The sequence below is a fragment of the Littorina saxatilis genome, linkage group LG1, assembly GCF_037325665.1.
Source record: "Littorina saxatilis isolate snail1 linkage group LG1, US_GU_Lsax_2.0, whole genome shotgun sequence".
NCBI lineage: Eukaryota > Metazoa > Mollusca > Gastropoda > Littorinimorpha > Littorinidae > Littorina > Littorina saxatilis.
This window is the reverse complement of record NC_090245.1, coordinates 75,056,101-75,068,969: the sequence shown is the minus strand read 5'-3', so window position 1 is coordinate 75,068,969 and position 12,869 is coordinate 75,056,101. Positions and strand designations below refer to the sequence as shown.

At 41.2% G+C, this 12,869-nt stretch overlaps 1 protein-coding gene and 1 long non-coding RNA gene across 2 annotated transcripts in view; one reads left to right on the top strand and one right to left on the bottom strand.

The window, feature by feature from the left end:
* Positions 1-12,694, bottom strand: part of LOC138979393 (SURP and G-patch domain-containing protein 1-like) — a 22,507-nt gene extending 9,813 nt beyond the window's left edge. Inside the window, exons 1-7 of the mRNA XM_070352106.1 lie at positions 12,404-12,694; positions 10,684-10,853; positions 5,885-6,007; positions 4,687-4,753; positions 4,258-4,352; positions 2,735-2,858; positions 795-916 (exon numbers count right to left, since the gene is read on the bottom strand). Of these exons, the coding sequence (XP_070208207.1) occupies positions 795-916; positions 2,735-2,858; positions 4,258-4,352; positions 4,687-4,753; positions 5,885-6,007; positions 10,684-10,853; positions 12,404-12,582 (880 nt within the window). The 5' untranslated portion in view covers positions 12,583-12,694. The remainder of the gene's footprint in view (positions 1-794; positions 917-2,734; positions 2,859-4,257; positions 4,353-4,686; positions 4,754-5,884; positions 6,008-10,683; positions 10,854-12,403) is intronic.
* Positions 6,328-12,869, top strand: part of LOC138979485 (uncharacterized) — a 33,808-nt gene continuing 27,266 nt past the window's right edge. Inside the window, exon 1 of the long non-coding RNA XR_011460051.1 lies at positions 6,328-6,891. This is a non-coding gene — a long non-coding RNA (uncharacterized lncRNA). The remainder of the gene's footprint in view (positions 6,892-12,869) is intronic.

The window sequence follows — 12,869 nt, the reverse complement described above, 5'->3', positions numbered from 1 at the left end:
TAATGATTGATTGATACAATTTACCAGGGACAATGTTACAGGGCAAAACTCTTACACAGCCCATCATAGCCTTGACAGACTTACTTTCATGAAACGTCTATTCAGCAGGAATAAAATAAACTTGGATGAAATAAAATCCTGCTTCAAGAACACAACGTTCTAATGAACTGAGAAAACAGGCCAGATCTCACAAAGTCGGACATAACCAAGCAAAGAAACCACTCACCCACACCCCAGCGTACAACAGCAAAGCTGCATCAGGGCTAACTGTACTGGACACAATTATATTTACTTAATATCCATACAGTTCAGAATCTTAAAAATTACCTTCACCTGTTTGAATAAGTAAAGATGCTCAACCATACAGTGCGTGGCAGCAGCAGTCAGTGTGAGATATTTGTCCATATCACTGCATTAATTAAGTATAAATAACATCTTCATTTTAAACAAAGGCACGCTATTACATTCAGTCTATAAGTACATACTAGTGTACATTAACACAGATGCACTAGGACCTCTGGGGAAAAAATGTGTTATAATGCACATCTTTTTGAATACTGAACTGGAAGGATGCCCTTTTGTAATGAGTGACAACCGCTGACAACTCAGATGCAGCTATAAATACTGAAGCAGATTCAGTTAACAAAAAAAAAAGATGACATTATAATATAATCTTCATTACTTTACAAAAACGAAGAAAATAATTCAGAAATCCATCTGCACTAAAATATAAATGCATGCAAGTCTATCACAAAAACTCAACAGTAGCTCACAATTTCTTTAGTATACCCTACCTGAGTTTGATTCGTCTCCTTCTGTATCGGCATCATTTCCTTCATCTTTTGTCCGTTCTCCCAACTTTGTAATTCGCCATCTGTAGTACTTGTAAGTGTCACTGTCGTGGTCTTTCAAAAACCTGGATAAAGCAACAAGAATGGTTTCAGTACAGTATTAGTAGTTGTTGTAGGACTGGCAGTCCACCTGTGATGAACCATTTTTTAATGACTTGTTTGCAACTTCTTTTTACATTTAGTCAAGTTATGACTAAATGTTTTAACATCGAGGGGGGAATCGAGACGAGGGTCGTGGTGTCTGTGCGTGTGTGTGCGTGTGTGTGTGTGTGTGTAGAGCGATTCAGACTAAACTACTGGACCGATCTTTATGAAATTTGACATGAGAGTTCCTGGGTATGATATCCCCGGACGGTTTTTTCATTTTTTCGATAAATGTCTTTGATGACGTCATATCCGGCTTTTCGTGAAAGTTGAGGCGGCACTGTCACGCCCTCATTTTTCAACCAAATTGGTTGAAATTTTGGTCAAGTAATCTCCGACGAAGCCCGGACTTCGGTATTGCATTTCAGCTTGGTGGCTTAAAAATTAATTAATGACTTTGGTCATTAAAAATCTGAAAATTGTAAAAAAAATATTTTTTTTATAAAACGATCCAAATTTACGTTCATCTTATTCTCCATCATTTTCTGATTCCAAAAACATATAAATATGTTATATTTGGATGAAAAACAAGCTCTGAAAATTAAATATATAAAAATTATGATCAAAATTTCTTTTTCGAAATCAATTTAAAAACACTTTCATCTTATTCCTTGTCGGTTCCTGATTCCAAAAACATATAGATATGATATGTTTGGATTAAAAACACGCTCAGAAAGTTAAAACGAAGAGAGGTACAGAAAAGCGTGCTATCCTTCTCAGCGCAACGAATACCCCGCTCTTCTTGTCAATTTCACTGCCTTTGCCACGGGCGGTGGAGTGACGATGCTACGAGTATACGGTCTTGCTGCGTTGCGTTGCCTTCAGTTTCATTCTGTGAGTTCGACAGCTACTTGACTAAATGTTGTATTTTCGCCTTACGCGACTTGTTTGTTGTTGTTGTTGTTGTTGTTGTTGTTGTTGTTGTTGTTGTTGTTGTTGTTGTGTTGTTGTTGTTGTTGTTGTTGTTGTTGTTGTACAGAGCCTCCGAGAGGATGATGGTCTGAATCAGGGTTATTAATTTCTCACTCAGCAAATATCAAAAGGTGAATCAGTCTATGTCTATAGTGGAAATATCAGTTATTTCACTGAATGGCAGTATCTTTTTAACATTGCCTTTGTAGCTGTCATATTAACTAGGAAGTTGAATATTTCATAAGCTACTCAAAATATGTTCCAATAACTAACTGTTCTCGATTTTGAAGATTACAAACATTCATAAACTGATAGCACAAGGAGTTTCTTTGACTGGTCTATAACCATTGGTTGTTGTGAATATATCCAGTTAAGTTTTAGAAAGCAGCCTTCAAAACATAATTACAGTGGGACCCCCCGTTTAAGACCCCGGATTTAAGACTATGGCCATTTGTGTTACACTGCTGTATCTGCACATGATCATCCTTCTTGGGTAAGCAATCATTCATTGACACCACAGCAGATCTGTCCAGGCTTTTGACATGTGATAACAACATCCTCTTAGATACTTACCTAAAACCTAAAGCCAGACGGGTTTCTCTGCAGAAGGGGGATTGTTTGCAGAATCAATTTTGTAAATGGCACCGGTGTCAGTCAACCAGTGAAACTATTTCTGCAAAAAATGCTAATCTGCCCAGGAAGCTGCCAGACAGTTGATTGTTGGTGCGTGTCCAGGTGGAAGATTGCTCTTACCTTATGTGAAAACTTGGACAGATCTGTGGTGTGACATGATCGCTTACACCAGGACTGTACCTTTAAGGACTCACCAGTAGAGAGGGTTCTTGAACTGCGTGACCTGAGTGGTGACCTCCACCTGTTCACCCCCAGCCAGCACGTCCCTGGCAAGCTTGTCAATGACGGACAGCGTGGCTTCGTCCTCTGGTGGAGAGACTTTAACAACTCCATCAGAACCCTGCCCCTTGAGGACTAACTAGGTATGACACGCACACACAAATTCCGCCCACACTCCGCCAAGCAACGCTGTTCAAACAGCGGCTCTGGTCTCCAGCTGTATGGTGACAAAGGCACAATGGGACACAGTCAAAAGACAGAACATGATCCCCATCAGCAACGCAGCTTTGACATTCTCTGTGTCTCTCCCGGTGAAAGCTGTCTCGGGGTACACTGGCATGGAAAGATTTTTTGTTTCATTATAGTTTAGAAAAAATGCAATTCCACACAAATATGTTCAGTTGCTCCTTATGTTTCTGGAAAGTATAAGGACAAAACTGCTAGAGCTCAGTATTGCCATAAAGTTAAAATCAATCAATCAATCAATATGAGGCTTATATCGCGCGTATTCCGTGGGTACAGTTCTAAGCGCAGGGATTTTTTTCTTCTATTTTTTATGCAATTTATATCGCGCACATATTCAAGGCGCAGGGATTTATTTTTGCCGTGTGAGATGGAATATTTTTACACAATACATCACGCACTCACATCGGCCAGCAGATCGCAGCCATTTCGGCGCATATCCTACTTTTCACGGCCTATTATTCCAAGTCACACGGGTATTTTGGTGGACATTTCTATCTATGCCTATACAATTTTGCCAGGAAAGACCCTTTTGTCAATCGTGGGATCTTTAACGTGCACACCCCAATGTAGTGTACACGAAGGGACCTCGGTTTTTCGTCTCATCCGAAAGACTAGCACTTGAACCCACCACCTAGGTTAGGAAAGGGGGGAGAAAATTGCTAACGCCCTGACCCAGGGTCGAACTCGCAACCTCTCGCTTCCGAGCGCAAGTGCGTTACCACTCGGCCACCCAACCACCTTTTCCTTCTGAATGCCACTAAAGGTGCTCACAACTGACATATATTTTGAATGGAATTGCACAAGTACAATGAAACACAACAAGGTGTTTTTTCCCCAAGGATATATATATCTTCATTCATCAAAAGAGACTAAAAAATTATCCCAAAGAGAAAAACAACTACTAAGCATCTCTTTTCAAAGATCAAGGTGTCACTGTTGTGTGTTTGTGAGAGAGAGGGGGAGAGAGAGAGGGGGGGGGAGAGAGGGAGAGGGAGAGAGGGAGAGGGAGAGAGAGAGAGAAAGAGAAAGAGAGAGAAAGAGAGAGAAAGAGAAAGAGAGAAAGAGAGAGAGAGAGAGAAAGAGAGAGAGAGGGTGTCTGTGTGTGCATGCATGTTAGACCACAGTGTCTTCCCGAGTGAAAAGGTACACTTCTGCCTGTGTCCTTTTCTAGTCTATACTATTCAAAAGAAACATCACACAACTTAAAGATATGTGCTGAGAAACACTAAGCAGGGCGGAGTTGCATGCTCACCTGGTGTATCCTGGTCATCTGAAGAAAATGCACTGGCGACCGTCATTGCTGGCGCAGCTGCTGCCTGTTTTGCTTTTGTATTTTGTGACAGGGCACTGAAATCATCGAAAGGAACACTTAAAAAGCCTTTTCCAACTCTAGAATAAAAAAATAAAATAAAATCAGTGGTCAAAAAGAAAGACAGAATAAAAAGGAGTTAACAACATAACGCTAACAGGGGAAGAGAAGAAGGAAGAATACACATGTTCACTGAAGTGAAAGCAAATACATTGAAATAAGAAAAACAAATGCAGAAATGATCACTGTTTGAACATGGCTGTATGAAAATTCAACAACTACGTTTAATCTGAATACTGTTTGTGTTTTTCTTGGAATACACTTTCTGAAGCAAGGCACACAAAAGTAAAAAGAAAGAGAAAACAAACTCACAATGATATTCCCTGTTTATTAGAATTCCCCAATCCCAACTGCCTGTGCAGCTCAGCCTTGGGCTTGTCTGAAAGAAAAATACAGGGAATTTAAAAAAAAAGTGTCAAATTAAAGATAGAAAAATGCATTTCTTTTTCTTTATTTGGTGTTTAACGTCGTTTTCAACCACGAAGGTTATATCGCGACGGGGAAAGGGGGGAGAGGGGATAGAGCCACTTGTCAATGGTTTCTTGTTCACAAAAGCACTAATCAAAAATTTGCTCCAGGGGCTTGCAACGTAGTACAATATATGACCTTACTGGGAGAATGCAAGTTTCCAGTACAAAGGACTTAACATTTCTTACATACTGCTTGACTAAAATCTTTACAAAAATTTACTATATTCTATACAAGAAACACTTAACAAGGGTAAAAGGAGAAACAGAATCCGTTAGTCGTCTCTTACGACATGCTGGGAAGCATCGGGTAAATTCTTCCCCCTAACCCGCAGGGGGTAGAAAAATGCATGCCCATGTTTAAAAAAAAACAAAAAATGGACATACCATTACCAAACTCATTGCTAGTCCCAAAGCATAAGTAAAAGGAATACTATTGATTTGACCATTTGAGGGGACTTTCTGGGGTGAAATTAGACACATCTGAAGAATCCATTGTGCCTTAAATCTAGATGCACATGGTATGGTTTGCTTGAAAACACACAAGTATGGTAATGAAAGTGAGTGAATGCGCTTCAGGGCGCTGCCTGGCCCTAAGATGGCCAGCGCCGTCTATAAAGTATAATGCGGCCCCCTCATAAACGCATCATGTACACAAACAAGGGAAGTAACTCAGTAGAAGTAACCCAACCCTCACAACAAGTTCTCTTTCTTTGACTATTTTACAACATTGAATTAAGCTTTTAAAATACTTGCTTTTGCAAAGCAAAGGCAGTCCTCTTACATGGTAGCATTATTTGTAACATAGAATCTTATGGTATAAGTTTGGAAGCGATCTGAATGTTTTTTTTGTTTGTAAGGTATCATCCCTTATATAAACTTATAAACCACATCTGTTTCTATTAAGCCTTTCAAATCTAAATCACTTCACATTCCAAACACACAACGTTAACTCTCAAAGGGCCTCAAAATGCAATAACATTTAAAACAAACTTGATCATAAGTTGATGGTCGCACAACATTTTGTCATGAACACCTCATACCTGATGCATTGTCATCGGTTGGCATCTCCGGATCATATTCATCTGTTGAGCGTGTGGAATTGCTGCAGCCTTGACCCGAGGAAGATGACCCTGGCGACTGTGGTTCCTTCTTTACAGATGGACCTGCCATGAAAAGCAATGGACAAAAACAATGAACAAGTTCATTGATTCGGGGTTTTAATTCTTATAACTCATTCTTATTTTAAAAAAATTTTAAATCAGATTTTCTGTGGGACAAACAACCAGACATTTACTATAAACAAATACCAGCCCTTTTGTTTAAAATCAAAGCCGTCACAAGATCAGTTTTGGAAATAGCAAGCTACAGCTCAAAGTTGACACTGACAGAAGTAAAACACGTGTGGCTGTTCCATCACATCTTGTTTGTCATTGGTAGGTTTTGTAATCTAAGTAATAAACAGAAAAGTAAAATTAAATCAAATTACTAAACAAGAAGAGCAAACGCTCGATCGAGTCACTTTCGCAGTTCTGAATATTATATGAGGCATCAGATGGACAGGAAGAAATTGCTATTCACAACACAATACAGATGTAAATAATTTGATGTAAAGAATAATCCTATAAAGTTTGAATCAAATCCGATGAATAGTTTCAGAGATATGATATTTCAATTTTTTTCCTTCAAGACATACCTGTGACCTTGAAAAAGGTCAAAGGTCACCAAAGCAGACGTCAAAGTGTAGAGGTCACTGGGAGTCACGTTCACATAAAATTTGAGCCCGGTCACTTTTATAGTTTCCGAGAAAAGCCCAACGTTAAGTTGTGTGTTGCCGAACAGAAAAGGCTAGTTATCTCCCTTGTTTTTCTGATAACGTTCGTAAAAGGCTACAGATGTAAATACTTTGATGTAAAGAATAATCCTACAAAGTTTCAATCACATCCGATGAACTTTGTCAAAGATATAAAATGTCTAATTTTTCCTTTGACGCTGACCTGTGACCTTGAAAAAGGTCAAAGGTCAACGAAACCATCGTTAAAGTGTAGAGGTCATTGGAGGTCACGACTAAACAAAATATGAGCCCGATCGCTTTGATAGTTTCCGAGAAAAGTCCAACGTTAAGGTGGTGTCTACGGACGGCCGGCCGGCCGGCCGGACAGACTAACACTGACCGATTACATAGAGTCACTTTTTCTCAAGTGACTCAAAAATAATAAAATAAAATAAAATAAAATAAATTCATGCATCACGGCTCACGAATTCTGCCCAAAACCACCGCTTAAGTTTTTCCAGCTGCATGCTGTAATTTGACCCGCCAGGCTAGTGATAAGAGCTGAGGCTGGCAGCCAGTGTTTCTAGGTCACTCCTTGGCTCTGGAATTTGTTCTGTTTTCTGTATTGAGGAGTACACTGGTCTGCTGCTGTCTCCTGTGTTTTCAAAGTGGATTATCTTCTACATCACAGTTGTTGTGCCGATATCAATTGCTGATTCCAATTGCTATGTGTGTGTGTTTTATAATGTGACTGACAGATTTCCGACAACACCCTTTAGAGTACCGTAAAAGTCGACCTATAAGCCGCGACTTTTTTTTCCTAAATGGACCCCTGCGGCTTTTAAGGCGGTGCGGCTTATGAATGACTTTTTCTGAATCAGTGGCGTGTATCCGACTTCGCTCAGTGACCTAGTTTCCGGAAGTTGGATCGCCGCTGTGTAATGGCCTTGAATCAGCTGTGTTTACCTCAATTCACTCACTCACCTTCTTTTCGGAAGTTTGAAGCATGACAATAACTCACACAGTAATGGGTTGGCATACACCGGTTTTGATCGATCACTTCGCATTGCTACTACAGAGAACAGCAACACGCACATCTCCTAAAACAAAGCAACGTACAACTGACCACGATGCCGAAAACACGGAGGCAGGCCTATGATGCAGCCTACAAACTTGCAGCCATAGACTTGGCTGTTGAAAAAGGCAATCGCGCTGCTGCTCAACAAATCGGCGTCAATGAAAGCATGATTAGGCGTTGGCGAAAGCAACGAGGCGAACTTGTGAAATGCAAGAAATCCACAAAAGCATTCCGTGGTTGCAAGGCACGCTGGCCCCAATTAGAAAACGAAATGGAGGACTGGGTCAACACACAACGTGCGGATGGTCGCGGTGTTTCAACTGTTCAGCTTCGTCTGAAAGCACGCACCATTGCAACACGTCTGAAGATAGACGACTTCAAAGGCGGTCAATCTTGGTGTTGCCGATTTTTGAGGCGCAAAGGTCTGTCACTGCGTGCACGTACAACTTTGTGCCAACAGCTGCCGCCAGACTTCCAGGAGAAAATGATGTCATTTCGAAACTACGCACAAGAGCAGGTAGCTGAGAATCTGATTGGCCCACAGAACATCATAAATATGGATGAGGTTCCGTTGACCTTTGACCTTCCATTGACACGCACAGTAAACAAAAAGGGCGAGTCTTCTGTGGCACTGAAAACAACGGGACATGAAAAAACACACTTCACCTGTGTTTTGTCGTGCACGGCTTCGGGTGAAAAGCTTCCGCCGATGGTGATTTTCAAGCGAATCACAATGCCGAAAGAAAAGTTTCCGAGGGGGATCGTCGTGCAGGTTAACAAGAAGGGGTGGATGGATGAGAAGATGATGGACACCTGGCTGACAGAATGCTATGGGAAAAGGCCAGGGGGTTTCTTCCGTCGCACTAAAGCTCTGTTAGTCATGGACAGCATGCGTGCACACATCACTGAGAAGGTCAAAAAGTCAGTCACTGCCACCAACTCCATCATCGCTATCATCCCGGGTGGCACAACAAAGTACCTGCAACCCCTCGATATCAGTGTGAACCGGCCCTTCAAAGTGGTGATGAGGGATGAGTGGGAGAGGTGGATGGTGGATGGCGAGAAATCATTCACAAAGACTGGCCGCATGCGTAGAGCAACCTTTGCAGATGTGTGCCAGTGGGTCCTGAAAGCTTGGGATGCCGTCAAAAAGTCAACGATCATCAACGGCTTCAGAAAGGCTGAGATCATCACTGGAGCAGACGACGCGACAGACAACACGACAGCCACTGACAGTGAGGCCGAGAGTGACACTTCCGGTGACTCTGTGCCAGAAGCCATTCTGAACTTGTTCATCTCCGACACTGAGGAGTCCGACTTCAGCGGATTTTCAGCATCAGATGTTGAGTGATTTACAGAACTAACTACAGGTGCTGTGTGCAGGAGAGAGGACAGTTTGATAGTCCAGAGTTCTGTGAATCACTCAACATCTGATGCTGAAAGTAAAGTGCAAAACTGACAAGTTAGCCGGTTCGTTTTTGTGTGTGTGTGTTTTTTTCGTTGACTTTCGATGTTTCTTGACTTGAACTTTGCTTCTAGGCGCGGCTTGTATGCCGGAGCGGCTTGTGTATGGATTTTTCTGAATTTTTTTTAAAAATCGGGGGTTGCGGCTTATACCCAGGTGCGTCTTATAGGTCGACTTTTACGGTAATGTAATTTAGACAGAAGTATGACCTGTGTATAGTCTATTTTCTGTGTTGTGGAGTATACTGGTCTGCTGCTGTCTCTTGTGTTTTCAAAGTGGATTATCTTCTACATCACGATTTTTGTGCCGATATCAATTGCTGATTCCAATTGCAATGTGTGTGTGTTTTATAATGTGACTGACAGATTTCCGACAACACCCTTTGGAGTAATGTAATTTAGACAGAAGTATGACCTGTGTATAGTCTTTTTTCTGTGTTGTGGAGTATACTGGTCTGCGGCTGTCTCTTGTGTTCTCAAAATGGATTATCTTGTGCATCACGATTTGTGTGCCGATATCATTTATGATTCCAGTTGCTTGATGTGTGCTCTTTAGTATGTGACTAAGAGATTTTCGGGGACACTCTTTATTATTATGTTATTGAGACAGAAATAAAACTAGCGTATAGAGAAGCTTCTGTACAAACATGGATGCCACAGTGCACTCGGAATCAAGTCATTTAGAAAAACTAAATGCTCTTTGTAGAATCTGTGGTGAAAGATCTCAGAGAAACCAAAATCGGACAGTAAAATTTCTGGTAGCTAATAGTAATACTAGGCGAATAAGGAGTGGATAAACCAGTGGCACAAAGAACTGACAAACGGCCTTTGGCTCGCTAACTGTCTGTGTGAACCAACACGAAACTGGAGTACGCGCCGCAGACAGTGTGGAACCAGTCTGTTTATTGACCCCGACCTCCACAGCGCTGATGACGTGTTTTCCAAAATTCAGTGAGTGATTCGTAGAGAGGCTAAACTGTAGTCACGCTAGTACCTAATTTCTTCTGTCAAAAATCTTACATGCACCACACAGCATGGGTGGAAGTTAGTGCTTGTTTGTGTTGTGTACATGTGACTGTGCTGTAAGACGTGTAGAATGCATGCATTATAACGAGCTTAGTGCAAATCACGCTCACATTTCTCCAGGAGTATTTGGTGTCTATGTAAACTGTGTTCACTGGACTATGTGATGAGATCAAGAGCGTTGCAACTGCATGAATGGGAAGATTATTTTGTCTATTGAAACAAAGGCAGTGTGTTTCCCCGCGCAGACTGAAAGAGCAGTATCAGCGCGCTGACGGCTGGGGTATCGCGTAACAGCGTGCTCGCCGCTGGCAGCTCTCGGTGGCTCGCAGGCCGCTCAGGAGATTAGATCCGCGGTAGCGCAGCTGGTGTTGCTAAAAGTAAAGAGGCAAGCTATGCGCGGCCGTGGCATGCCATAGCATCTGTTAGTGTTAACAACATAAAAAGAAAACACTCCTTGCATGATCCCTTGTGGTTAGCTGGACGTGTTCTACAAGCCATACCTTTTGTCTGCAGCTCCTGCATTTTCTTGAACCTTTCCAGAAAGTTGCCATCATTGGTTAAAAGACTGAAGTTTGGCACAGACTGTGGAGCTGTGGTACTGCCAGCTTCTGTCTTGATCACCTTGCTGTTCGTACCTCCTTGTAATGAGACGCCTGGTCGCTTGCCAACCCTTGTGACAAAGATGGACAAATATTTTCTTCAGCTGTGTCATGTTTGTGTTACGTGTGGGTATTGAAATAGAACTAGAAGAGATCTATTTTGCAGACTGGTGAGTGAAATTATAATTTCTACAGAGGCCATGTTGGAGTTAGCAATAGCATAGGTCAGGCTGGGTAGTACTTTTCTTGAACAACCCCCAATAACCTACAAAAAACCAACCCAATAAACGAAAACCTCAACAGATGATCCTGTTATGATTGATATATATATTGGTAACATTTTTTTTTGAAATCATAACCTAAACAAAACAAAAAAAGTTGTATGTTTCTGGTAACATGGCTACAAAAAATAGGGTAGGTAGGTAGGGATTTTTTTTGTTGTGGTCAGGGTAGAAAATAACTATACAGTGACGCAAAGAGACTGGACTTACTAGATACAAAGAGAAAGACAACACATTACAAAACAAATGAGACAAAAGGGATGCAATAAAAAAAAAGTCTAGGGTCGGCGAGAAAAAACTAGATAGGGTCGGGTGACCAGAAACATACAACTTTTTTTTTGTGCCTTATCTATATATATATATATACGACTTGTGTCTGTGTGTGTGTGTGTCCGCAATGCCAAGCCAAAGTTCTCGATCGATCTTTTTCAAATTTGGAGGCCATATTCAGCTACATCCCGGACACAACCTCATCGATGAGATATTTCAACACGTGCTCTCAGCGCGTAGCGCTGAACCGATTTTGGTTCTTCTCTGGATCCATTTCCAGTAACTCTTCCTTATCTTCTCCAGTGTTTTCAGCGTTTACCTCCCTTCCTTCGTGTGGCGTCAATCCATATTCCCGTTTCTATTTTTAGAAGGTCACTGTCAACAACGCTCAATCCATATTCCCGTTATACTATTTTTTTTCCCGGCGCAGCCGTACTCGGCGAAGCGGGTATTCATCTAGTATTAATATATATCTGCAATTTTCATTCTTATTTTTGTGCTTGTGTTAGGATTTCTGACAGAGGGGAAGTCACAGAAGGGAATTAACCCAATTGCACAATAACTCATGACGTGAATGCATCATAGCTGTTTTTGTTTCTGATTTGATTAAATATAATACTGAACATGCTTCTTCAATAAATAGTATGTTCTTTTGTTTGATAACTGACAATATCTTACCCATTTTCATGCATGTATGTGTGTGTCGGTCTGTGTGTGTGTGTGTGTGTGTGTGTGTGTTTCTGGGTGCTTGTGGCTATGTGTGAGTGTGATGGTGACGACTAAATTATATGTCGGATGATAATCATTTAGTCTTGGTGCAGAGGGAGAGAGTCTGTTGCCAATGTGTATCGGTATGATAAAACTGATAGTTACAATAACGTTTGTGAGTGCGTATGCATGCAAATTAATTAACACATGGAATACACACAGCAACGAATTATAGAGCACATGTAGAGCCAATAAATACGATCAATATTTGAAATCCTTTAACTTTTTTTTCATTTGTGCACATTATCTTTGATCATTATAGTAGTGTATCTAAAAAACCCGTTGTGTTTACATCTACTCACAAAGTGGATGTCCTAGGTACTGGTAGACTCGGAGTCAGAGGTACTGTGCTGGATGTGTCGCCACTTTGTGCTGCTAATTTGGTCTGTGCTGCCGCGAGTTTTTCTTGGACACGTCGTCTCTTTTCTTCGATGAACCTCTGTTGATCAGTCCTTGCATCTCCTCTGTTATAACTGGCCATTTTTGTGCAGCATTCAATAAAACATTTATGCTAAAACCGCAATAAAATCAATTAAAATCAGGAAAGTCCCACAACATAAAAAGGCATCCTCCAGCCTAAACTTCCGGTACAATAAGACCTACTTCCGGGTAATTCTATTTGCCGGAATGCAGAGAACACCTCCCCGCAGCACCTTCCAAATATTTGTATAATTCTTGACGTTTGCATTTTCCATATCAGTCTTCTATGAATCTAAATTATTAAGAGGCTGGAGTAGCAGAAAAACGAAAAGAAAAAGAATGAGGAAA